Genomic DNA, 27,780 nt, shown 5'->3' on the forward strand with positions numbered 1-27,780 from the left:
AAGTGTTCATATATAGTGCTGTTATCCGACAATGGTTCACATGTTTGTGTTGTTCTGCTTGTGGCGTCTGGTCGGTTATAATCATATTCATTTTAACACGTCAGTTCTTGCTTTTGGTTAAATACATACTATTTATAGAGATTTAATACAGAGCCATAACAATGTTTTTTAATCAGCAGAGGATTTCCCAGATAAAAGATGCTCAAACTAAATTACTATTGTGTTTTGTGAGATCTATTTTAAACCACAAGAGAAAAAAATATGACAGGTTCAAAAACAGCAGAATCTGTTTTATTTAAAAAAATTCATGTTTTACCATCCTAAACAATGACATGAGAAGATTATTGATGAATCTCGAGTTTATATACTGTTTGTTGCATTTACTATTCTTAATAAAAATACACTTAATACTAAGAGAAAACTATAAATGTTCATATAAATTCAAGGGCTTTAAGGGCTGTTCATTTGGGTCTTTTAGTCCATTCTCTATGAAACATTATTGGAGTGTTTTTAACCGCTTTCCCTGATTTGCACTATTTGGCTTCATAACCCTTTATTCTCCAGAGCAGAGTCACTGAAGGAGCCAATCAGATTTAAGATGAGACACAATCACCCCTGTGGCTCCTCCCACAGATCACCTGTATTGTGATAACAGTTTATTGATAACAAAAATAACATCACAAAAAATATTAATCTCAGCTACTTCTGTGTCTGTGCTGCTGTTCTTCATTACAGTTAATTGAGACAATTAATCTGTGATAAAAAATAAATACTGGAGTTTATCAACTAGAGATCAAAGATCGTGTGAGCAAGAGTTTCAATCTCATCGTCGGTGAGTTACATATTTTGTTTGTAATTAAAGCAGATACATATTAAATGAATGATTTTTCAATCTTGAAATTATAAACATTGATACACACATATTTTTGTCTTTCTTTTTTAAACCTATTGAACACTTTCCTTTTGATTAATTATTATGAAGTGTTCATCTTTTTTTTTTAAAAACAGTCTACAGTTTGTGAATGACATCACAAACTCAACACATTGAAACGGTGAAAACAGCCGTCTTATTTACTAATACATGAGATATCCTGATGTAATGTTTCTAATCTTTCTCAGCTCGTCTGCCTGTTCCTGTCATCATCAGATACTCTTCACTCTGTTCTTCATCATCATCATCATGTTCACTGGTGTGTTCATCAGTGTTGAATGTGTGTGATGCGACTCTCTCCTGGTACGCAGGAATGAGTGTATTGTCCAGCATCAGTGTGTGTGATCTCAGCATCAGTCTCTCTCTACCTCTGGAGGTGGAATATCAGGATAAAAACACCTACAGCTGTGTGCTGAACAATCCCATCAGCAACCAGACCACACATCTGGACATCAACACACTCTGTCACACATGTGCAGGTATCACAGCAACGATGCTATTATTCCCTGAATTCATTTGTTGGTTTTACCGTAATTGCTAAATTAAGATGCCACATATTATTAATGAGCTTATTTCATCATTTAACATGGCTTTCTGAACAAGTTTGATTTGTTTTATCTGTGGATCACAAAAGGAGATTGTGCAGATTTTTATTTGACTTATTTTTTTTTACTTTAATTTAATTTAGAGCCTGTGACAGCTAAAGTCAGCTTGTTGAAAATCTCAAATTAATTCATCATTTGTTTCATTAGTTTCTCTAGAAGGCCACGCCCCCTTTTGTGAGTCAGTTGAAGCTGTGCTGCGATTGGTCGTCACTGCGCTGATGGGCGTGGCTTCTGCGGCTGCTGCTGTTCTTCTGGTCAATGACGTCAGATTGTCAACAGGTTAACAGGAGAAAACAGAACAAATATCATAAATATTGTGACATATTCGAGTTTTAATCAGTAAAAATGAAACAAAATGTGTAGTCTAATTATTTAGTAATGTGAAACAAAGCTTTGCTTACCAATGCTCTCTGAATTGGATCGTAAAGTTAATTTACAGGTTCATTACCTAAATCTGGTGTATTGGGCCATCTGGTGGCCAAAACGATGAATATTCTGGAATATTTCATTTTTATTTTAATGCCATCCATTTTATATACAACTGAAAATATACAATATACAACTGAAAATCACCCAAAAAAACCTTCAGACAAGGTTTAGAATTATTCAATTTACTCTCACGAAATTTACCTAATATAATCAAAAGATTCATCATAAAATTTACAGAAGCAGTTTTCGAATCAAAGTATATGATAACATCTTTAGATGTTAATTCACCGTTATAACCAGATTTCTGTTGAAAATGATTAGGTAGATCTTACCAAATTTTTTAGAACGATAGCATTCAAAGAAAAGATGTAGAATTATTTCTGGCTGATCCAAACAAAATGACCAATTTTCATCAATATCCATACATTTTGATAAAGTATAGTTACTAACATAAATATTATGAAGTACTTTCAAATGTATTTCTCGATGTTTGTTAAATATACAAAACCGAAAGGGCAGCAGCCAAGCTTTTTTTCCAAATAATCTCTGGGAAGCAAGTATTCCAGAAAAATTTCCCTCTAGGCTGAAAAGATCTATTTTTATAAAATATAAATCTAATAAATTTATTGGAGCACTTTTTACTGTTAATGTCCACACCATTTAAATAAAGTACGGGTTCAATTCTACAATTGTTAAGGGACAACATATGGCTCCTCATTAACATTATTAGACCTGTGGGAATGGCTTTTATCACAGAATAATACTCTCTAAATTTAATAGGAAATGCCCACTTATTCCTGAGATTTTCATAAGAAAGAAACTGAGCTGACTGATCTAAAAGGTCAGATAAAAATTAAATTCCTTTGTCTTTCCGTCTGTTATGTTCTCTCCTGTTCAACTTTTCTGGATGTGATGTCATACACCAGAATACAAGCAGCAGCCACATCCACCAGAGCAGAGACGACCAATCGGGTGACAGCTTCAGAAACATGACAACAGAATGCACAGTCTGAGGACATTAAAGAATAATCTGAGGACGTAAAAGAACAATACCAATCAGAACAGTACATTTGGACAACAACAGCATTTCACCTGAGAGTGACAGAATTTATCATTGAATATTAAATGTGTAATTTCTGCACTACTAGTGGAACAAAATGGTTTCCAGAACACTCCCTCCCTGCGTCTCAATGTTTATAATATCCATCCTAAATAGTATGTGAGATAAGCGTGTCCCAAAGCAAGGTATGTTGAAAAGAGTGTGCCAGAAGTCCCTGGATGATCTACACTTTCTGGTGGATTTTCGAAGTGTGGATCCGTGCTCACTATAACAGCTAATATTACCCATAATCCATTGCGCTTTGGAGGAGGAACTACAAAACATGGCGGATATGCACAACCGAAGGTGAGAGGTTTCAAACCAAAGTTTAACCTGATAACAATTTTTTTTATATAATGTTATCCGTGTTATATTCCATCTGCAATAACAATGTGGACTTTTATAAATATCCGTTTGGCCATTCACTTTTAAATGGATCATTATGCATTAATATGAGGAGAGTCTCCGCATGAAAGACCCGCGACTGCAGTTTAATGTGATACTGCATTTCTCTCTGATACGGTAGGTCCGTGCGATATAGCTAAAAAATGTATCACAATATAATGTTTCATATTGTTCGGTATCGATAATTATTGACATTTTTAATAACCTTTTTTTTTTTTTTAGACCAGTAGAAAAGTTTGAATTTAAACCACTATTTTTTTCATATTATTAAGTCAAATAACAAATTATATTAGTTTTAGCAGTCAAAAATAAAATGTAAACAAAAAATATATTCTTTATATATTAAGATAAAAAGTAAGTGACTCTTGGAACTCTTGAACTGAAATAAAATTTTACAAAATGAGTGCAATGTAAAAAGTGTAAACGTAGAACAATCAAGGCAAACTGAGGTAGAGGTATTGTTAGTTATAACAATAAAATGGCACTTCTTTAATATATAATAGAGTGAGCTGTATTTCTCTACTCACCACCATAGACAGTAACATTGAATCTGTGTTTAGTCTGTGAGCTGATGCCGCTGATCTTAACTTCATAAACTCCAGCATCTTCAGTTGTGATGTTCATGATGATCAGAGATCCAGTCTTCTTGTCCAGCTTCAGTCTGTCTCTGAATCTCCCATCAAGATCCTCAGGGATCGTGTTGTTCACTCCATTGGTTTTAGCTATAAGAATCCCGTTAGTTCCAAATCTCCAGAATATCTCTTCATCTTTCCATATTTCAGTGAGACTAAAGTTTAGAGTGACTGAATCTCCCTCCTTCACTGACACTGACTTCAGTTCATCAGCAAACACTCCTGAAGAACACACAGAAACAGTCTCTGTCACACATACAACTTTGTTGTTTTAATTAAGCTTTAACTGAAGTTTGAAGTGGTTTTAAAAATGATTACAAACTTTGAGAAAGTAGAAAGATAGAAACAGCATCATGGGAAATAAATGGCAGGATGGAAAACACAGATATCTGAGTTCACACACCTTCACATAGTTTACATTTCACATTTTGATTTAGTGTTATAAGTTTCATAAGTAAACCGTTATAACAAAATATCTCAATTTTTATTCATTGATGGTGGAACTGAAGTTCATTAGAGCTCCACACAAATATCATGCAACTATAAATCATAAAACATGTTTATAACTCACCAATCAGACAGCAACAGCAAAGACAGCAAAAAGCAAATGTGTAAAACATTTTCTTCAACAGTTCAGTGGTCTGAAATAGTTACACTTAAGTTTGAAAACCTGAGAGTGTCTGCAGTGAAGATGTGTAGAGAACAAGCTGTAACAGTTTAAACTATTCTGTTAACTTCCTTAAAACTGAATTAGGCCACGCCCCCTCTCTCCAAAACCCATCTCAAAGACCTGTCAGCCAATCAGAATGCACAAAATGATTGGCAGATAAGAGCGCCTTCATGTTTTCTGATTAAAGTCGCTCACATTTAAATTATATATTTTTTTTGCTGTTTACAGGCTGTCATAAAGACAGGTGTCAGGACATCAATTTCAGTGATATCTGGCTAGTATGTACAATTTATGTTATTTCAAAGAAAATGATTAAATAAGTACCTTAATCTCTTATTTTACATGATTTAAGGATCATTCACTGACAACGCTGTTGTTTCTAAGTTTCTAAGATCACATTCTGCACTCCCAATTGTAATAATCACATCTTGTCACTGCTCATTTGCATAAAATTGAGCACTTCTTAACTTTGCCACACTACCCAGAGCCAGTCCAGCCTCACAGTGCAGAAATATTCATATCTCTACAGTGTACATAGCTGAAAATATAGAGTTGGATTTGACAATGCTTTGCACATACTGTACTTTTTATATAATTTTAATTTATAATATCTGTTTTTTTTTTCTTCTGGCACATAGTCACCATGAGAGGGCACACTTCTGAGCAAAAACAACAAAAAAATCCACCTGTATGGATCCCCATATCATTTAGTGAATATGTAATGTAATGTGTACCAAGTGTTATGCTGAAATCCCAACGCAGATTATAGATGGATCATTTACGGTCTTTCACACACATTCATCATTTAAATAAGTAGCCTATGAATCAAAGTGGCATCATATAATGTCAGTGTTTTGTGTACGATTGTGTACGTTTTCAAGTATGGACTCAAACTGACTAAGAATATATTACGGTTAATTGCATAAACAGTCAATTCAAAACTGTTCTCAACAATCTGAATCAGAAAACAGTTCAGTCTATAGTAATGGAAGAGACAATCCTCAAAAACAGCAGGATGAAACCAGCAACAGGGCAGAAGTAAACATGAGAGGAGAGACTCGGGTAGAAAAGGTACACAGTCACTGCAAAAGTTCATAAGACGACAAATGAAACCCTGAATTCATGTGAGATCACCAGTCCATCAGTTTTGCCAAGTCTAATTTTGTACCAATTCAAAAGAAAAATATTACTTCCAGTTCACCCACAGTTTCTGTGTTTTCCACTCTGCCATTTATTTCCCATGATGCTGTTTGTATCTTTCTACTTTCTCAAAGTTTGTAATCATTTCAAAACTAACAGTTAAAGCTTCATTAAAACAATTTAATGTTGTATGTGTGACTGAGACTGTTTCTGTGTGTTCTTCAGGAGTGTTTGCTGATGAACTGAAGTCAGTGTCAGTGAAGGAGGGAGATTCAGTCACTCTAAACTTTAGTCTCACTGAAATATGGAAAGATGAAGAGATATTCTGGAGATTTGGAACTAACGGGAGTCTTATAGCTAAAACCAATGGAGTGAACAACACGATCCCTGAGGATCTTGATGAGAGATTCAGAGACAGACTGTCTTCTGTCTTCAGGCAGACCGAGCAGCTCTTTGTTTTGTTTGGCGGACGCTCCAAGGGACTGGCCGCATCAAAACAGAGCCTATCCAGATGGATAGTCGATGCCATAGCTCTGGCTTACACTTCTAAGGGCCTGCAGTGTCCTTTGGGTGTCAGAGCGCTCTCCACGAGAGGCGTGGCCTCTTCGTGGGCGTGGTCTAGTGGGATTTCCTTGCATGATATCTGTATGGCGGCGGGCTGGGCCTCGCCGTCTACATTTATAAGGTTCTATAACCTAGAAGTTCCCGCCTTACAGGCCAAGCTGCTGTCGGTCTAGAATTCAGTACTATCTGTCCCGCTGCGCCGGCGCAGAATGCTGAGTTTTGATTGAGTATCGCTCACTGATCGATGGAACAGCTCCATGGGTGTTGAATAGCCCGTATTTTTGCCCAGTTCAGGCTGAACGCGTTCACCCTGTCTGCGGGATATACTGTTGACATAACTAGCTCCTATGGGATGCTATTTCGTGGGGAATGATGCTGGTAGCCTCTCTTCTCCGACTCTCTGTGAGTCTACGGTGATTATGCACTATATGAGCCCCGGGCTACTGCCCTTGGGACTTTGGTGTCGGATCCCAGTACGCACGGCGTCTTACATTGTGTTCCCATAGCGTAAGATATTACGCAGTACGAGAGATACTCTCGTAAGAGAACGTACTCGGTTACTAACGTAACCTCGGTTCTCTCTAGAGAGGGAACGCTTACTGCGTATCTTGCCGTGCATACAACAGCGCTGGTTCGCTTCAGCGTTGAAAACCAGTTTGTATCAGCCTGTCGAGCGTATTTATAGGCCAAGGCCACGCCTATTCTGGCGGGACGCGACGAAATGGGCGCGAAGCACCCCCATTGGATGTCACGTCACGCAGGGCCTCTCTCGATAGGCTTGCTGCTGTTGCCGCAGGGCAGCCAATAGGCGCGCGAGCCGTCTTGCCTATGTCTGCACGCTGCCGCACAGCGTTTTACATTAATCAAAATTAAAGGATAATTTTTGGCTTCAATATCTCGTGGAAAAGAGGTTTTCCCCATAGCGTAAGATATTACGCAGTACGAGAGATACTCTCGTAAGAGAACTCCTCACATTCTCCTTTACCTCCTCTTTCAGGTCGTACTTCAGGTCCTACTTCAGGTCCTCCTTCATGTTCTCCTTCAGGTCCTACATCTCTGATAGTGCCGATTTCTGCTGCTGCTGCTGGATTTCTGTTGATTGTAGCTGCATTTGGGATGACCTGTATCTGCAGGAAACAGAGAAAAACTGATCAAGGCAAGTGTTTTTCCTACTACTGATACAACTGAAATATATTATTTATCAATGAATAATTATAAACTTTTATAATACATCTCTGTGATGGATCTGCCATGAGTCTTAGCAAATCACAACAAAAAAACACAAGTCTAGCACCACAAAGGAGCTAAGTGGTCTTTATTGAATCTTTCTTATGCATGAAAAAAAGTGATCAAGCCTCATTAGAGAGAAAAAAAGGCCAAAAATTGTAACAGTCACAGGCGTAACTATCGGTAAGCAGGGTACGCGGTTGCTTACGGGTTCGGACTAATCAGGGGCCCGCGTGACTGGAAGATATTGATCGCATTTGACTACTTTTAGTCTGATCGCATTTTACTTTATATCGAATTTATTTGAATAAATAATGACAACAACATATTTTACTGATCATTGAATACATGTGTGAAACAAACAATGATGGATTTGGTGTCATTTGTTTCGAACTGGGACTGAGTCTATAAGTGAACATGCATATTCTCACAGAGGAAAGCCCAGAAAATGCAGCTATAATGTAAGTGAGCATCTTTTTTATGTATTTGAACCAGGCCTATGTGTGTGTAGTCATAGCAGTGAGTAACAATGTGCTATGGTGCGCCGTCACCAGCAGTGTTTTTTCATGTGTTATGGTGCGCATTCACCAGTGTTATTTATTTATTTAATTTTTTGGTGCGTCTAGGCTACTCCTGATTTTGTCAGTCATCTCATCTCTTATATGCTGTGTCTCTATGATCCTATCCTGTCCTGTTCTATTCATGGTAGCCTACTTGTGGACATTGCGTCATCACATGCTGTAGTAGGGGCCACACCTTGATAATCCCACATAAGGGCCCAGTGTTGGCTCGTTACGCCACTGCTAACAGTAAAAAAAAATCCAAAAGTCATATTCCAATCAGGTTACATAACAGGAAAGAGCAAGTATTCAAAAGGGACATACGGTAATCATGCTTGAGCCTCTCAAACTGACAGAGGACCAACATAACCCTAACTCTAGATAAGACATACACTGAATTTATAGGAGGTGGCCAACACCATGAAAAAAAAATGAAAAAAAGAAACAAAACCATACAAATTCTCACAACAGTAACAACACAAACCCTGGAATGAACACAATACATGTAACTAAATTTAGAGCCATGCTGAAATGTAAGTTAATGCAAAAATAATTCTATTACTCACATTGATCAAGACATCACGTTTTCCTATGTCCCCTCTAATACATCAAAGTTGGTACAGTCTCAATTCCTTTAGAATTCCCATAAACATAGATCAACTTCCTGTTTAACTCTCTTTGACACTAGGCCTGGTCCATTCCCACAACACACCAGGTATTAAACATTTCAAATCATCTTAAATACAAAATGAACTTAAACAATTTTTTAAAAATCACATTTTAGGCCGAAGAGAAATTTTAAATGGTTTTAATATTTTAACCTGAAGCCAAATAACTCCGAACAATGACAAATAATGATCTTAAACCAAACAAATATAGGCTAGTCCTTTTATTTATTGATCAATGCAAAGATGAATGTATAAGAATCAAGTATGGCACAAATCCTGGCCATCACGATTTCAAATAATATATTTTTAGGATGAAAACTGGTTTAGTGATTCCACTTTGTTTAATTAATGCATCTATTATTATTGTTTACAGTTGAGACTCGTGATGAAGAGATAACCTATGCTGAGACAACATTCTACAAAAGAAAAACACAGAAATCGGTAAGATGATTCAATTTCAGCGATTAGAAGTGGTGAGAAAAGTAACATGGCAGAGGAGGCTAGCTTCCCTTGGTATATCAACCAATCATTGACGAGACGTAGCCTAAATTACGTGATTTTAGTTTGAACCGCTACCGCTGATGTGACTATGGAGAGTAGAGAGATTGAATATTTGCAAACAAATTTACTACACTACCATTCAAACAACAGCTACAATTAAAACAAAGGACCCATGCTTAAGTTGGATATAGGCTACCGCCACCAGCTTCATTAAGTGAGCGAATCCAGGCTTTATAATGACAGTGAAATAAATAGAGTATCTGTTTTGAAGTCCATAAAAGTTCATCTATCCATCATAAAAGTGCTCGACATGGCTCTGCAGGGGTTAATAAAGGTCTTCTGAAATGAATCAATGTGTTCGTGTAAGAAAAATATCCATATTTAAACTAAAAAAGCTTCCGGCAGATGGCCGTACACGTATTACGCAGGTCGACTTACGCCACAAGAGTAACCAGTGACGCATGTATGATGTAGGATGTAGCAAAAGTTTAGACTCCTCTCGCGATTCAAACAAACAGGGCTGAGCAAAAAACTCAAGCTCCTCAGACATTTCCCTTTAAAAATCATTGTTTTAGACTTCTACTGGTGTTTAGTTTTGCTCTATCCTCTGCGCTTCCGCGTTCATCATTACGTTGTGCGTTGGGTCAAGGGTCACTCTTAAAAATGATTGTGTATATAGTATATTGGATCCGTGCATTCAGTCTTAAAGTGAAAGTAGCCTAATAAACCTGATGCCGCCCATGTCATTTATGTTATTCAAACAACAAAAGACAGAGAAAATCACTTACTGCTCTTGACTGAATGATTTTAGCAGCTTTAATAGGAATAAAACAAAGGTTTATTCTTATAGAGAAGACTACGCTGTTTTATTTTACATTTGATTATTCAAATCGTTTAGTAGCCTGTTGATACTTGCATGAAAATCTAAAAGCACTATTTGCTTCATTGGTATCTTTTTTAATTTTATGAGTCCTATTGTTTGTAATTTGCTTTTTTGTGTGCCTAGTAACATATTATCGAAATTAGTATAGAGAATTGTGAAGTTTCCCTGGTATACAAAATTTAGACATCATAGCAATGTTATTTCCAGCAAATACATGCTTAATATTTATCGCTATTGTTAAATAAATTACTCGCATATGGTTTTGGTCAAATAGCCCACTCATAATCGTGATTTGTAATATTTACCAAAATAATCATGATTATGATTTTTGCCCAAATCGAGCAGCCCTAGCATGTGCCTGTGCTGTCTATGCCTAAATCCAACACTGACTTAATCCATAACCATAAACTGCAAAAATTGAACTAACTATATATATATCCACTAACTATGAAAAACCCTCTCTTTCTCTTCTTTCCAGCGTTTCAACTCTAGCAATTATTATTTTTTGACTAAACTTAGCATTGCAAACTATGAATATTGACAATTTGTATCTTTGTATGTTCTGTGTGTTTTCTTTCAGAGTGTTAAACAGGAGGATGAGGTTTATATACGCAGGTGTCGTCTCGTCACCAGATGTTAATTAAACTCTCTGTGAGGATTTTCCTCAATGATTTTCTTATTAATAAGGTTTTCATGCACACTAGAAAGATTATTGCAACCAAGCTGTTTAAGATTTGAAAGCGTTGCTCATGCTTACATGCACTTTATTAGTAAAAGCTTATGCCATGCAAGAGCATTAGCTGCGTTCTTACTGTTTTCTGAAGAGTGCATGTGTGTGAGAGATAACTAAAGTAACACAGGGCTTTGGTTAAAGCTGATTACTCATATCAGTCATTTGTGTACGCAGGTTAGGAGCATTAAGAGCATGACACTTACACCGAACGCTGCATTAAACCAATTTCTTAAGTGCATTCCAACTCTGAACATTATTTACTTTTTCTCAAATATGTTTTTAGTTGTGTTGCGTTTAATTTTATTTTATTTATGCACTTATTTTTTTACATTTTCTGTTTATTGTGATCCTGCATGTTAATGTGTTTCAGTTATAGTAAAGGTTAAAAGCTCAAATAATTACATAGAGATAGTTGAGCATCATGGGACATTGACCAGATTTTATTCAAGAGTTTCTAGCTTTGAACATTTACTTTGGATTCTGAAGCCCAAAACTCATCCACATTTATCATACATTAACTGAATACACAAATTGACGGGGAGAGTGTAAAGTTACATAGATAACACCATCTCTATGGGACAGATGTTAAAGCTCACATGGAAACGGCTCAGATTTTTGTTCACACGTATTTATTTTAAGCAGGGTATTTTCAGATTTACTCTGTGTATGTTCAGGAAATCCCAGCTGACGTTAAAAAGCAATTTTGTGTTTTAGCAGCACATTCTCAATGCATTCAGATTAAAAGTAACTGATCGATATACATAAATCTGCAGAATAACAGTAGACTACACGTTTAATTTCATAATCAATATTAGCAGCAAACGGATGTTTTTGGTGTATTTTACAGTATTGCATTCAACAGACTCAAACCAAAGAAGGCCTCAGTTTCAGATCTGGAAAGAAATGGGGTTTTATCTGTTGAGAACATGTGTATGAGAATGTGTTTTATTAATGTACGTTTGTGGTTAATGTGCATCAGTGTTTGCTCGTCTTGAGGTGTGAATAATGTGAGTGTGTTTCTGTGAATCTTGTGGGGTTAAAAAACTTCAAAAGTTTTACTTCCTCTTTATGCAAAACAATGTTTTACTGCAGAATAAAGTACAGAATGAAAATGTTTGATAAAAATATACTCTGTGATTTTTCTGTGTCTGTGTGAATGAGAAATACTAAAATGTGTCATATATGTGAAATATAAGATGTATATTTAGCAGCATTTGCATCTCTATATATCCATGACCTCATACTCATGCTGCGATCCTGCAGATAATAAGTGTTAGTTTCAGTGTTATTTGCAGCTCCAGCAACACTTTATTGTTTTTAAGAAGATTCCACTATTCTTATCAAGTCTAGGGTCATCTATCTTTTTAACAAACAAGTGATTCATTTTAAAAATAAATGCAATGCCTTACTGCCAGTTGCAATATTGATTGTGTTTGCAATATTTTCAGTGCATCATGCATAAGTGATGATTTATTTTATTTACATCAATTTTGGGGAGTTTCTTCTTTCTTAAAGTGATAACATTTTTCATTAGCATAATTATTTTAAACATTAAGAAACTTTTTCAATCACTAGCAATGTAGCACGACCGACACCAACCGCCTGAATCATGTCATGTGACTGATTGCTCTAAATTAAAACTTTTTTCAGCAGACAGTGAAAAACAAGTCTATTTTACACTGTTTAAAGTACTGTTTTACTTGTGTTCGCTTGCAAAGATCTTTTGGCTGGTTCAACTCTTATGACTGTGCCAATGTCGTTTAGAGATAGTGATAGAAAAAAAAAACACTTTTAATTAACTATATATATTTTTTGTTTTATTTTTTTACAGCTGATTGGGGGTTATATCATAGCGCCAAAATCTCTTTTTTACTTTACAGTAGGCTACCAAAATGCCTAATATATAGCCTAATGTCTACTTATAATGTATTACTTTTGAACTAATCAAAAGCAAAATAAAAATGTGTCTGTGTATATTACATGATACAAATGTTGTATTTTTGACGAGTTTTAAAGTTTAATTATATTTTTGTTCTTGAAATCCACCCTTCTGCTGGGATCAGTATAATCCAGATTTTTTTGGATTAAAGGTATCCCAATCTTACTAAAAGGTTTTGAACACAAAATGATGATTTGAACCAGATCAAAACCAAGACTGGATTTTGTGATCTAATTTTATTTCTGAATCTTTTTTTTTCCTTTTGAACAACCCATTTTCAAGATTTGATCCAATCCAATAGCCGAAATCTGATCAGTGTTTACACCATTAGACTGGCGCTCTCTAGTGTTCAAGAATACTGTAGCTCTACTATTAACAGATGGGGCAATATAAATAGATCTCACAGTAGACAAACAAATCAAGTTTGAATCTAATTTTAGGAAAATTTATAAAAAATGTACCAAAAAAACTGAGAAGTCGCAGATTTCATTATATTTTATTTTTCAAATTCAGGTCTAAAATGGTTTTATCTGCAGTAAAGAGGCGTTCACAAATAAGATCAGCTTAACAAAGACCTTCAACACTGACAGACAATGCATTAGTTTGATTTCAAATGACTGTCAGTAAAGGTTCACTTCATGCAGTGAGCACTTCATGCTCTTTTGGTTCTCTGCATTGTGTTGATAGTGAAAATCTGCTCCAAAAGATTCATGGTCAGACATTAAAGGGACAGTAAAAAAAAAAATCATTTAATCATCTGTAATCATTTACTTGCCATCAAATGGTTACCCACATTCTTCTAAATAAAGATCTTTTGTGTTCAGCAGAAGAATGAAATTCATACAGGTTTGGAACAACACGAGGGTGAGTAAATGACAGAATTTTCATTTTTGCGTGAACTATCCCTTTAATGAATCATTCAGACTGAATCGCGAATCGAATACAGTTCTGCTGACCCGTTTGTTCAACTCATAGAATAGAACCGAATCAAAAGAACGATTCATTCACGAATCTGATTGGTTCTAATTCTAAACAACCGACAGAAAATACCGGACACATTACTGGAGAAATAAGGAATTGTCTATTAAATTTATATAGCTATAGAAATACTTTTTTTAATGGTGACAGAGAAATGAGTTTGATTTGCGGTAAATCACTTTACAAACCTAACAAAGTACCTCTTTTAAAAAAAACGCTCCATAACCCTATTTGTACATACATGTCCCTTAGTGGATTTAGCCTAAGTAAGAAACTTTACAATGTTTTATGCACATTTTGCAACTCCAAAAGATACAAAATCTCACCTTGAGATCCTGATGGCGTCAAGCTCCAGACTTCTGAGGGACTGATGAAGATCTGCACCTTCGCCAGATTTGCAAATGAGGTTTCAGAGATTGCTATGCGGTCGGGGTGTTCCGTGTGGTTTATAGTGCTTGTTTACTAGGCTAAAGAGTCGAATCAACCATTAATCTGCTCGGATCCCTCATTCGTTACTGTGCAATATTATTTTTTTTAAGATTAAATGTTTATTAGTCCACCTTAAAAAGTGATACTTTCCAACTTCTGCTAAGAAAAGTCTCTTAAATCGGATTTACATCTCATGCGGAAGTCCATAACTTTTGTTGCCGAGAGATGCGAGAGCGTGTGACGTCACGTTAACATGGCGGCACGCGACGAGATGTGATGAACACATGATACACATTTGCTTTTAAATAAATGTAATTTATCGAAAATGTCACTAATTATTAAAACTTCTCAGTATCGGTTAACGTTTTCGGAATTGTGTTCACTCTCTGAACGGTACACAGGCAACACTAATGATAGCACTAGCAGAGTTTCTCCATACTAGGAGACATTTGTGTTTGACAACAAACAGCTGCAAAGCAATGGCAAGCCATTTTGGCATATACACAACTATGTTTCGACTATCCATAATTCCTTGGATTGTTTCACAATTTTATTTTGACAAATCATAGGCTAATTCTAATTTGAATCAGAATGATAATCCGAGATATCTGCAAAATAATTGCACTAAGAAATCTGATTTGAGATATTTAGTTACTTTATGATTAGTCAAAACTAGGGCTGGGCGATGGCCTCAAAATTATATCACGATATTTCAAGAATATTTGCGATAATGATATAATGACGATAGGCCTATAGATTTTTTTTTTTAATATTACATTTATCTCACCTAAATGTTTGCTCACTCATTGCATGTTTACATTTGGGTCATTTTGTTAAGAATTTACACAGCACAAGGAAGCTTGATTTCAATCTTTATATTACATTGAAAAAAGTAGCAAATTTGTAAACTAAATAATAAAGATACAAATAAAGAGAAGTTTTTGGGTAGCCAGTGGTTCTCAACCTTTTTTTGAACAACACGCCCCATCCGGTCGCTGTCGCGCGCGCTGTTGCTGGAAATCGCCCGCTCCCCATTGAAATGAATGTTATTGTGTCGCTTTGTCGCTTGTAGTGTGAACTGTCACTTGTAGGCTTCATGCATCACCGGCCAAACTGGCTAGTAAGTTTTTATTAACACCCGGCAAAATGAATTTTAACCCGCATTTGGCGGGTTGGCGGGTGTTAATTTAGAACCCTGGATATAATATATATATATATATATATATATATATATATATATATATATATATATATATATATATAGCTTTAAGCCCAGTCCACACTACAAGCGACACAATACCATTCATTTCAATGGGGAGCGGGCGATTTGCGGCGATTTCTGTTGGCGACCGGATGGGGCGTGTCTGGCGACGCAACAAAGTTGAGATCTGTTTAACTTTATGCAAATGAAGAGCGACTTTCGGGAGCGACAACCAATAGGAGCGGAGCTAGCATGATCCTTCTCCACATCATTGGATGTCTTTCATAAAGGCAACCAGTATAGTGGGAACGCCCACTAGCGACCTCATCGCCAGCCACTGGCGATATGAAGCGACAAAGTTGCTTGTAGTGCGAACGTTTAGACCTTCACCCGCAGAGTGCGAGTCCATCTCCGCCCCGAGGACCAGCGCTGATACGGTGGATATTGGATAAAAGACATGGTGTACATGCTGGTATACATGGTAGTTGTATTGAATACTATTTTACAAAGGTTTAGAGGAAAAAAAAAAAAATATTACTCAAAAATAAAAACAGCTAATATTACTCATAAATATTGGGTTTTAAATGTTAAATGATTTCTACTCAATTTGATTTGTTAATGTACCAGATGCAGTCACTCAGATTTACTTTTTTAAATGTACTTTTTAAAAGAAAAAAATATTTTTTTACTTCCATTTACTCAATTCATACAGTATATTTCATTGATTTCACAGCTTTAAAATTTACTCAATTTTTTTGAGTGTAAAAATATTTCACCAAAAAAATGAGTAAATCATGGTTAAACTTTTTAGAGTGTGTCCTATTGAGTGGAGTTATATTTCACTGGAGTTATTTCTGATTACAAACTCAATAATTGCATGACAATATGGGAAAATCAGATCTGTTTTTATTGGCATTTATAACATTTATAATTCATTTCCTTGTTTCAGAAAAATGAGCTGCAAAGTATATAAAAAAATCCAATGAAATGTCAAACTCAAACTTGCTTTATACAGACTTTGAGCAGAATGCAACAAGTATCATTATATCACAGTGAAAGCATTCGTTGAAATGGAGACTTTCTTTTATCAAGTCAAAGTCAATTGTGAAGATCCTGCATCACACAACAACATAAGATTTGACAGTAACAGAAAAATATAAAATCAAATAAAACGCAATCTAAAAGAGATAAACAGCATAAATGAAGTAACAACTTTCATAACAAACAAATTCACAGCTGTAATTAAATACAATTTGTTTTTCACCTGAACACAAAAGATCTTCCAAAAACCCATGACTTTAAAGAAGACTTTTCCTTGGTTGCTAAAGAAAAAGTTAAGCAGGTGTGAGGAGTCTGAGAATCTGACAGTATTTTAGATATGACACAAAATGACTCAGATTGCATTATATTTTCATTCATGATGTTAGCACCATGTTCTAATAATATATACTGTATAAAAATGTGTGGAAATCGTACAGTAACATTCTATTGTCAAACAAACCACCAAGCATCAGTGCTTGATCATTGATTAATATGGATATCAAAACTACAGGGCTTTGATTAATGAAATTATTCCTGTTGAAAAGCTATGAAAAAAATGTTGGCTTTTAGCAGCTCTTTACCAAAGACAAGTTGCTGGCCCATGACAGAACGAAGACATACTTGTTTTCTGAGAATAACCCATTTATTGTCAGCACTCGTTTTAGACTGATTGATTTTCAGAAGTATCAGATGGTATAGATGGGGGTGTTTATGAGTGGTTGTGGTTTTCTGTAAAATAGAAATAGTGACAAACATGAGTATACATAATAATAGTGATAATTACAGATAGTGACACTAATACTGAATACATAAAATAAGATGAATAATTAAACATGAACATTATCAACAAATGATTGAAAGCAAATAAAAGGCAAGCTTTAAGCTTTATATTTCATGCAGTGACATTTGCAACCTGACACCTTGTTAGCGCTGTGCTGCAAGCTAGTGTAGCAAGTTGTTTACAACATTTTTCCCCGTATAAAATAGAGAAATAGAACTCATCATGTATAAAATCAAAGATTGCAAACTTACTTTTGCATTTACGCACTGCACCCCGTAAATCAGGTGAAATATAAACACATTGATTATGATGCTGTAACTTTACAGGGGAAGTTGTGGCCTAATGTTTAGAATGTCCGAATGTCGCAGGTTCGAGTCTCAGTATCAGCAGAGAAATGAGGTAGGGGAGTGAGCAAGTCTCCTAACCCCAAATTGCTCCCCGGGCGCCACAGCAAAAATGGCTGCCCACTGCTCTGGGTGTGTGTTCACTGGGTGTGTGTTCACTGTGTGTTCACTGTGTGTGTGTGTGTGTGTGTGTGTGTGTGTGTGTGTGTGTGTGTGTGTGTGTGTGTGTGTGTGTGTGTGTGTGTGTGTGTGTGTGTGTGTGTGCACCTGGAACGGTGAAATTCAGATCAGAAAATCCGAGAATGGGACTTTGCTGCACTTCACATCACATTCTTTAGATGGCGTCTCCGTGTTCCACCGAACTGATCTTCCATCTCTGTGAGGCTGGGGTAGATCATGTGGTTAATGTTTGTGGAGAATGACTGGCTCAGGCAATGTGCTGTGTATGAGTGTTCCTGAAAGTACAGAGGGAGAGATTAAATAGAGAGGTTAGAGTGACAGCAAACAACAGCCTTTGTAACTAGTTCCTAGAGTAACAGGTATAAAACTATACTGTTAAATATATGTATAATTAAGTAGAATTCACACATAATTGTTCATTCACATATACCTGATGTAGCTCCCTGAATGAAATTTGAGTGACTTTCCCTTTACGTGGTGTGATGTCCCGAGTAAACATAATGTCTGTCTCTTCCTCTCCCTTTTCGCATTGTAACTGAATGGGAGAGATAATGTTAAGGGCAATTCACTCAAAGAGGCTGTGGATGTTTTCCGCCTGCTGTCCTGCGTTTAACTCCAAAAAACACACAACACAGACAACAACCAGAAACACTAGTACAAAATGTTTGAGATCAGTGTTTCTGATTCAGCTGCCTGAGGCTTTCTGAATTTGATTTTCACCTTCATTCCAGTAAATCAGCTCCAGTGCAATTGCACAAATCTGATACAACCACGCAAAAATGCAAGAGATAAGATCAGATCATGAGATACGATCAGCAAAATGCAGAAATTGGTCTTTCACAGTTTGACCTAAAATAATTCCATGATGTTTAACTATTAATCCAGCCAATAAAGCAAAATGAGGGTTCTTTAAAAAAAAAAAATTTACACTGTAAATAAGACAGCGATTTGGATGGCAAGACTGGTATCATTTATCCCAAAAGTTTCTTGTTACATTTTACATGTATTCTTTTTTAAACTGGCAAGCTGACAACAGATGACGGCACCAGTTCTGGCAATAAAAAAAGTCCAAAACGAAGGCAGCACAAACAAAATGTATTTTGTTACCAAATTTATTATATGTGCTGCAAATAATAGTGCAAACAGGATCTTACCTGATGTTCCGGATTCCTCCAGTTGTCTGTTTTAAAAACATTAAACAGATTTAAAATGTTTTTCTGATAAAAACATTTTTATGTCTTTAAAGTGTCTTTACAGTTAATCTCAATGTTTCACTTGTAATGACAGCTTTTTGTTATACTTACCAAATTTTGTTAGACGAGAGACCCTTTTTCGACAGCAAGTCACAACAACCACGACCAGAAGCAGAACAGCAACACCCATTACTGCTATAATAAATGGAGACCAATCTTGTGCTGTAATGATAAAGAGATCAACCAATCATTTCTGACTGGCGTTTGCACCTTACTGATTTGGTTGTCAGTTGTACTATAATATTAATAGTTTGCTCAATTAACCTCAGGTGATTTGAAAACATGCTCGAAATATGGTTGTTGTAGTTACATTAAAAGACTTCAGATACTCACAACAGACAGAAATGTTGAATCTCCTGAATGTGGTGCTCCTGTTGCTGGTGATATCGAGATGATAAAGTCCAGTGTGTTTAGTTCTTGTGTCGCTGATAGTCAGAGATCCGGTCTTGTAGTCCAGCTTAAGTTTGCCTCTGAATCTCCCATCAGCGCCATCAAATGTAGCGAAGATCCCATAGCTCATTTTTGCAATGACAGAGTCTCCATATTCACACCTCCATATTATCACATCATCTCTGTGTATTTTAGAAACACCAGATTCTAGAGTGACAGAAGTTCCCTCCATCACCGACAGCCTATTCCCTTCATCTGTCTCAACATACAGTAAAACACAGGAGAACTTTCAAAGACAGAGATTAAGCATACAGTAAAACATTTACGCTTTAGGCATTTGCCTTTTTACAAAGTTCCTTCATTCTCGGAAATGGAAAAGTCACAATAAGCCAAAACAGCAGCATGTCAAAGACAGGCTCAAATATTCCAATAGCAATCAAGCTCAAGAGCAATACATCACACAATACATCCTCAACATCAACTGCAAATAAACCCATATTGAGGCATGTAACTAATCCACAATCTCACAGTCTCTTTGAAATTGTATTGAGCATTCAATGTAAACCTGAAACAAGTGTACAGGACACAGCGGCAAAGCATAAGTGGCATCTGTAAACCATAACTAACTCCTTTGGGGTGAATGGCAGCCTAAAACACAATCATCCTGTCCAAACTCCAGACAAGTGGGGTTAACGTTTTAAATGAGATCACTTACAACTGAGTGGAGCGAAGTGGCTCAAATGTTGGTTTAGAAAGTGTCTTTAGAAATAATGCCAAATCCCAGACAGGCATCATAGAAGGGTGAGGATGGTTTAGCTGCCTCGCTCCCTTTAAAACAACCTGTCACCAACGTATGCCTCCCAACAGAGCATTGGTTTACTTGAGCATGAAACAAAGTGATAGCAGCTACATACACTATATTGCCGAAAGTTTTGGGACGTCTGCCTTTACATGCACATGAACTTTAAAGGGGACATATCATGCTAAATCCACTTTTTTAGCCCGTAAATGCATTTTGTTGTATATTTGGAGTGTTTATAAGTACAGAAAAATTGAAATTAGTCTCTTCAGGTGCTTCGTTGATATCTTTATATTCTTTTTTGGTCATATTTTGCAACCTGTTCCGATTTTTCTATTCTCTATGACGTTTTTTGAACAATTACGTCACAGTATTTGGAGCGGAACTGTCAAATAATGACATCGACTCCCGGCCCAACACTTCGAGCAATCCGCCATTATTATTTCTCCGCTGCGATTTTGTAGTCCAAGCTCAATGATGCAGAAGTTACGAGAGGGTAAGTCAAAATGTTCGGTTGTTGGATGTAGTAACCCACACGCTTCATTACCCCGTCTCCCAGCATCAGAACCTCTTCGAAGTGCCGAAATGTACCCACATCTGTGGGTAAAGTCATGTTTGTGTGCGCGAAGCACTTCAAAGATAACTACTTCAGCAACCTCCACCAGTATAAAGCAGGATTTTCCGATAGACTTCGTCTGATTGAGGGGTCAATTCCTTCTATCTTTGGAGACGACGAACAGAGCACTTCGGTAAGCTGTAAATACAGTTAATAAAAATGAAGTACTTTACTTTCCTAAAACACACGGTGGTCATGGTTTAGCAGTACCTTTGCCTTTCTTTTTTTTTTAAGTACAAGTCTGTAGCAGTATTACTGTTGTTGAGTTTCATCATGACAATGGTCATTTAGCTGCTGTGTTTTCTGATGCTTTTCTAAGCGTAGCATATTATCAATAGAGATTTTTAGTGATAAGAATAGGCCTATTGTCATTTGTCTTGTGTGCTTGTTTTAACAAGATAAATAAAACATGCAGTATAGTAGTAGTGGGCATGGATGGAGAAGTTACTGTAAATACAGTAACATACCATTGCGATACATCCATATGAAGAGTTGTTCTGCAGGTTCGTCATCTTCATTTTCATCTCGCTCCGGGTCCGGCTCTGGCTCGAACATGTAAGGCTTGATGGACAAGTCTTCCGTTGTTGACATTTTGTCAATAACGTGTGAATAAAAAGTTTCTGTGCCGCTAGATAATCGTATCTCTATCAAACTACAAAAAATGGCCGAACGGGGTGGAGTTGAAACGAGTGTCACCTCTGCAACCTGGAAAGGGGGCGGGGTATGAAGTGTCTCATTTGCATTTAAAGAGACCACACCAAAACGAGTTACTCTCAGACGCACATCAGAAAAAGGGTAGAAAAGGGTCCTGTGGAGCTATAATAATGAGGAATTCAGACCCAAGCATTGCAGTTCTGCATTTTATAGACCACAAATGTATGATTTATACGTAAAAAGGAACGATTTAAAAGCATGATATGTACCCTTTAATGGCATCCCATTCTTAATCTATAGGGTTTAATATGGAGTTGGCCCATACTTTGCAGCTATAACAGCTTCAACTCTTCTGGGAAGGCTTTCCACAAGTGTGTTAGGAGTGTGTTTTGGGGAATTTTTGACCATTCTTCTTGAAGCGCATTTGTACGGTCAGGCACTGATGTTGGACGAGAAGGCCTGGCTCGCAGTCTCCGCTCCAATTCATCCCAAAGGCGTTCTTTCGGGTTGAGGTCAGGACTCATACAGGCCAGTCAAGTTCCTCCACACCAAACTCTCTCATCCATTTCTTTATGGACCTTGCTTTGTACACTGGTGCGCAGTCATGTTGGAACAGGAAGGGGCCATCCCCAAACTGTTCCCACAAAGTTGGGAGGATGAAGTTTTCCAAAATGTTGAAGCATTAAGAGTTACTTTTACTGGAGCTGTATCAGGAACCACAGATGATTGGGCCATTTCGGCACAACTAAAAGCAATGTCTCCCGAGACCTTCCTAGATCTTGTTTAGCAAAAATAACTAGGCTCTGACTGGACAAAACACATATTTGCGCTTTCTGGGCCCGTAGCTACAGTGCATCCCCTCCCAGGGTAGAGCGTGTTAGGGAAACACAAACTGGCAGGAGTTGTTAGGCAGAGTTGTCTTCTCTAAAGTGCTTCATTTCAGTGAAGTTGAGCCATAGATGGTGGTTCAACACCACCAAGCGGCCCATGTTGCGACCCATGGCTTAGGATGTCCTCTTAGTATTCCAGAGAGTTAAGTCCATCACCGTACATAGCTCCTTGATTTTCTCTGGGTCTGGGCACTCCTCGTCTATATTCTTCAGTAGCTTGGCCTGCTACACAAGCAGTACTGCCATTGGGTGAAGGAGAGAAGTGTCCTGTCTCAAAGAAGGCCTTCACTGTTTTGTTGGCTGTCGTTCGACATGGCTTGGAAGGAAACAATGCCTTGGACTTCCAGCCTCTAGCCGAAGGGCCGCAAGGCTTCCGGCTTCTAACCAAAGCCTCTAATCGAAGGGCCGCGAAGGCTTCCTTGGCGGGCGGCTGCTTGGCATAGCCCCAGTGGTCAGCTCCATCAACAGATGAGAGTAGCGAGCCCATGCCAAATGGGGGGTGCACCATGACAGGAGGTCTCATCGTGCACCTCTGGAAAGAAGGATACCTGCAGAGACCACTAATCCAGGTAGTTCTTTGACGGCTGCTTGAGAGCTGACCAGTCCAGTCTTACCTCATCCACTGCTTTTGAGAGGATCCTCAGTAAATCAGCCTTGGCGGGCTAACCGTTCGGCTCACTCACTCTGCTCTGGGAAGCGTCCTATTCCTGGAGTCTTTTTCCGAGGCCGCGGTTGACATCGTGTCATAGTCCGAGGCGCCAAATGAGATGAATTTGAGGCCTCCGTTGGAGGGACGAAGATTGTCCTCAGCACAAGAGAGCGGAGACTCCACTGATCGCAACAAACGCGGGTGTTGGGCCAGCCTGAGATCGCTTAAAGAGCCTCCTGAGCATGGCTCCAGCAGGTTCCCATCCCATGGCTCAATGGCGGCGGCAGGAGGAAGCGGAGGGGCTGCAGAGATAGAGAGCCTCGTGCGCAGCATTCCGACAGTTACCTCTTCACAGTGCTGACAGTCGGGCCTGTCAAACACCATCTTGTTGTGGTCCAGGCACAAACTGCAAGCCTCGTACCTATTCAGGAGGCGAATCGGGCCCCCGCACATGTTGCATTCCTTCAGGGGCCATACTCTTCTTCACTGGAACAGACTGGTGAAGAGAGAGTTGTTGTCTTGAGAGCATAAATCTATGGCGAGAGTCATATTCCAATAGCTTGAAGGAGAAAGAATCTGAGGCAATGATGTCCAGTGTCATGTTTAGTAGAGGATGGCTCTGCCGATTGCATGTGCGCTTGATCGTCATTGGCCTGCAATTTGGCTTCAATATCCCATAGCGTCAGCAAATGCAATGTCAATGAACCGATCTTAAAAAGGAACAGGGGAATTCTATTTATTGAATGATTTTTCTTCTGCAACACTGTGGCTGACATTTTTGCATGGCTTTTATATCTATAATATAAGCGACAATGGATAATTGATCACATATCATATTCAATGATAAAGGAAACAAGAATGTTCAAACCCTGAATAAACAAGTGTGTACCATGACAGATATTGTACCAGCCCTGAAGTATGTATTTTGAATGATGTCAAAATTTTTTGATTTTCATTTATTTGATTACGTAGTACTCCACTTATCCAATTTGTTGCAAATTTGAGACAGTAAGCCCGCCCATGAGCTCTTCTGATTGGCTGTGATTTGTGATTAATGTTGTAACGTATGGTGGACAGGGGAAAAAATGCTTATCACTGGAATCTTATCACATGGTGTTTAAAAAAACCCACAATTTGTCTGAACAATGAAAAAAAGAAATTAAGCATCTATAATTCAAACAAACTCAAACTCATAATAATCACATTCAAACACTAATGACTGCACTGATGAATACTTAGGCTTGAATATGCCTCTTCTGTGATGATCATTCTTTAAATTTCTGAATTGATTTATTTGTATATTTTTTTGAGGCATTAAGACAATAATTTTAGGCTGGTACGGCTGTTCTCAGATCATGAGTCACATTTAAAAAAGAGAAAAGTGTGGTATTCTCTCCTGAAAGCACTGAAAAATAGTAAAAACATTTCTGAGAACTTGGCACGTGCATTTACATCTAGATTTTAAAATGTTTTAATGACCCTGGGATGAAGCATTGATTCAAGCATTTCAATATTAACGTGACTCACCAATGATAGTAACTCTGAAAGTCTTGTGTGTGGTGTAACTGATGCCGCTCTTGATGTCTACTTCATAAGGTCCAGAGGTGTTGGGTCTGACGTTAGTAATGATGAGCGATCCATTCTGTTGATTCAGCTGCAGTCTGTCTTCAAATCTCCCATCAAGAACATCAGCAAAGATTTCAGCTGTTTGAATTTTTAGTTGACCAATGACTGTGCCATTAAACGTCCAGGTTATCTGATCATCTCTCTGTATTTCAGTAAGACCAGGCGATAGAATGACAGAGTCTCTCTCCAGCACCGGCACGAGCTTCACTCCATCTGACACCAGATTATTCACACCTAATGAACAGAAATATTTCTGTCAGAGATCAAACACTTTCACCTTGAGTCTCAAACATCATCTAAATACCTGACATACTCACCACTGACATTGAATGTCTTGTATGATATCCCCCTGTCACTGTTGATCTCAAGTGTATAAAGTCCAAAGTCTGTGATTCTAACTTTCCTGATCTTGAGATCTCCAGTCTGATTGTCTGGCTTCATTGTGTCATTGAATTTATCATTAAAATATACCTTGTTCTCATTGGACTCACTACTGATTCTAGCAATAACGACATCTCCAAAGCTCCACACAATCGCACCATCAGGTATTTCAGTAACATCAGTATGTAGAGTGAAAGAATCTCCCTCAATCACTGATACAGATTCCACAACATCTGTCTCAGCACCAGACACATCTGCAGAACACACAGAAACAGTTATTCACGTTGAATTTCAGCAGAAATAAAGAAATAAAAGCAGAGATAAAAAAACATCACCTAAACAATATGTATGACAGATTTACTCGTTAATTAATGACTCGAAGACAATTTAGAGAAATGTTATGCACTAGAAATGAGAGGAAATAGCTTTTGTAACATTATAAATTACTATTCAAAAGTTTTTGAAAGAAATAATTTAGCAAGAAATTATTAAATTGATCAAAACTGACAGTAGCCTAATATAAATACATTTATAATGTTACAAAAGCTTTCTATTTCAAATAAATGTTGTTCTTTGAACTTTCTATTCATCAAAATAATCCTGAAAAAAATATTTTTTTTGTTTTTAACATTGATAAAAATGTTCAACAACAACAACAAAAAAATCTACACACGGTTGCTGTCTTTCCTTATTTTAGTAGCCTACAAAATAAATGCAGCCTTGGTGAGCAGAATCTCAGAATCTTAAAAAAAATATTTTAATGGTAGTGTATAGAATTAAAAGTGGGGGAAAAGCATTAGGTGTTTCAGACCCGGAAGCCTTTAAGCTTCCTAAAACACGTTTCTACTAGCAACTTAAACCAAACGCATTGGAGCGTTAAAAAAATCAATTAAAAAACAAAACAAAACATCAACCCAACACTTACCGTTCACAACTAGTGAGAAAAGAAAGATTATTACAAGGTTCTTCATACTGGTGATAAGTTGAGTCTGGTGATACTGAGGCTCCAGCATGGATCCAGCACCGCAATCTCCAACGGAGTGCGTCGAGGGTATTGTTATCAGAAAGTCACGTGGAGGACGTAAACGATTATCTGCAGACATTTGCGTGTTTCGTTAGGCGTGTTTAAACTTGACTCCAAAAACCGGCACAGTCAAGTGTAGCCTAGTTGACCTTTAAGCCTCTATGTGTCTTAAAAATTATTTCATTGTCATCTGATAAAAAAAAAAACAATATGTTGGCTAAATAGTAAGGAATTTCTCCTGTTGGTTTAAAATCCCAGGTAATCAAATGCCATGCCACTGAAATGAAGAAAAAAAAAATGTGTATTTCACCCAAATTGTTAACTATGCAGGAATTCCGTTTTTATCAAACAGCGACCCCTAGAGGCGCTGTGAAGTATTTAACGTCACTGTCGTAATACCACTCTCTGCACCCATGGGGTGCTTCTCATTTCTTATTTGTACATCCTCGTTTCCTTTCCTCGCTTCCTCTCCTAGCGCCTCTTTCCTCTTTCTAATGACAATAAATAAGTGTTTGGAATATGCAGAAACGGGGAATTGTGACATACTGAAGAAATTAAGTATGCTGCTGAATAACCAATAATTTGTATCCTAAATTTTTTTCCCCTATATTTTCCTAATGGTAATTTTATGATCGGTCTGTTACTACAAAGACCTGTTGTAGATTTTATACAATAAAAAATAAAAAATGCAATAGCCACTCTATCACTTTTCACCTGTGAAGTTTCTTTTGTTAGTCTGTCTGTCTAACTAAACTAAAATTTTCAAATTGAAAACCTTCAAGCTTTTAGAACTACTTCAAACTTTCTGGTTAGGCTTTTTCAAGACAAATTAAAGTTTTTCTACAAACTTTATCTAATTGTAAAGTGTTACCAAATTATATATTGTAAACATCATAGCCTACATGTTACAACTCTGCCTTATTCAAGCAGAAAGATAGTGGCTGTATGCATGAAAATCCAAATTCAGCATTAACAATCACCATCTGTATTCGAATCTTAAGGGCTTTGATAACATATGTGAAAATAAAATACATCACAAATAAAAATAAATACTGAAAATAAGTGCACGTCTGTGCGGGTAGTGAATATTTTCAATTTCCAACCAAACTTGTTAATCTTTCAACAAGAGAAATAGGCAGAGTTATTCATCATTGTGCAACAGTATTAAGTTTTTTTTGTTTCGTTTTGAACTCATTGCGACCTCTATGAAAATGATGGATACAGCGCGGGTGGGAGCATGGGCGTGTTGTGATGCAAGAGTGACTGATTACCATGGAAACGTGAACTCAGTATATCCGAGTATGTAGATATACTCCTGACTCTTAGAATTTTAAATCTGGATGCATTGCATACACATTGGCCTGCAAAAACCTCAACTTGTCGTGAACACACTTGCCCAATAAAAAAGTGCGGGGACGAATTTACATTTTATAAAAAGTGGTGGGGGGGTAATCTACACCCATGAGCTTCCAGAACCTATAGGCTACAATAATGCAGGCTATGCTCCTGAAAGGAGCAGTTGCCACTTTGTCGAGACAATATAGCTTAAGTGAGTCTT

The 27,780-nt window shown here is 37.3% G+C and overlaps 1 protein-coding gene and 3 long non-coding RNA genes across 5 annotated transcripts in view; 2 read left to right on the forward strand and 2 right to left on the reverse strand.

The window, feature by feature from the left end:
• Positions 1–275: 275 nt before the first annotated feature.
• Positions 276–14,613, reverse strand: LOC143735389 (uncharacterized). The gene is made up of 4 exons (XR_013203155.1): positions 14,291–14,613; positions 7,461–7,602; positions 3,997–4,323; positions 276–2,995 (listed from the first exon to the last, which is right to left on the reverse strand). It is a non-coding gene; the product is annotated as an uncharacterized LOC143735389 (long non-coding RNA).
• LOC143735358 (uncharacterized) lies at positions 8,932–10,909 on the forward strand. The gene is made up of 3 exons (XR_013203123.1): positions 8,932–8,977; positions 9,304–9,371; positions 10,895–10,909. It is a non-coding gene; the product is annotated as an uncharacterized LOC143735358 (long non-coding RNA).
• LOC143735396 (uncharacterized) overlaps positions 10,944–27,780 on the forward strand; it is a 271,580-nt gene continuing 254,743 nt past the window's right edge. Inside the window, exon 1 of the long non-coding RNA XR_013203162.1 lies at positions 10,944–11,221. This is a non-coding gene — a long non-coding RNA (uncharacterized LOC143735396). The remainder of the gene's footprint in view (positions 11,222–27,780) is intronic.
• Positions 16,481–26,299, reverse strand: LOC143735131 (uncharacterized). Of its 2 annotated transcripts, XR_013203005.1 has the most exons (9): positions 26,124–26,299; positions 25,135–25,452; positions 24,719–25,051; positions 19,527–19,838; positions 19,245–19,355; positions 19,095–19,120; positions 18,371–18,475; positions 18,028–18,215; positions 16,481–17,364 (listed from the first exon to the last, which is right to left on the reverse strand). XR_013203005.1 is itself a non-coding variant. In XM_077225260.1 (8 exons), the coding sequence occupies exons 1-8, from the start codon at positions 26,209–26,211 to the stop codon at positions 18,081–18,083; spliced, it is 1,428 nt and encodes a 475-aa protein (XP_077081375.1). In that variant the 5' UTR covers positions 26,212–26,254; the 3' UTR covers positions 18,009–18,080. The 2 variants fall into 2 exon arrangements, 1 of the variants encoding a protein (XP_077081375.1); XM_077225260.1 differs by lacking the exon at positions 16,481–17,364 and having other exon boundaries at positions 18,009–18,215; positions 26,124–26,254.

This window comes from Siphateles boraxobius, unplaced genomic scaffold, assembly GCF_051911475.1.
Source record: "Siphateles boraxobius isolate OS27281-9 unplaced genomic scaffold, OSU_SipBor_1 13, whole genome shotgun sequence".
Lineage (NCBI taxonomy): Eukaryota > Metazoa > Chordata > Actinopteri > Cypriniformes > Leuciscidae > Siphateles > Siphateles boraxobius.

Coding starts and splice junctions, on each gene's coding strand:
- LOC143735131 (XM_077225260.1), bottom strand. CDS start 26,211: ATGCTGGAGCCTCAGTATCACCAGACTCAACTTATCACCAGTATGAAG. Junction 25,052..25,134: donor CAAGACATTCAATGTCAGTG/GTGAGTATGTCA, acceptor TCTGTTCATTAG/GTGTGAATAATCTGGTGTCA. Junction 19,121..19,244: donor CTCTCGTCTAACAAAATTTG/GTAAGTATAACA, acceptor TTTTTAAAACAG/ACAACTGGAGGAATCCGGAA.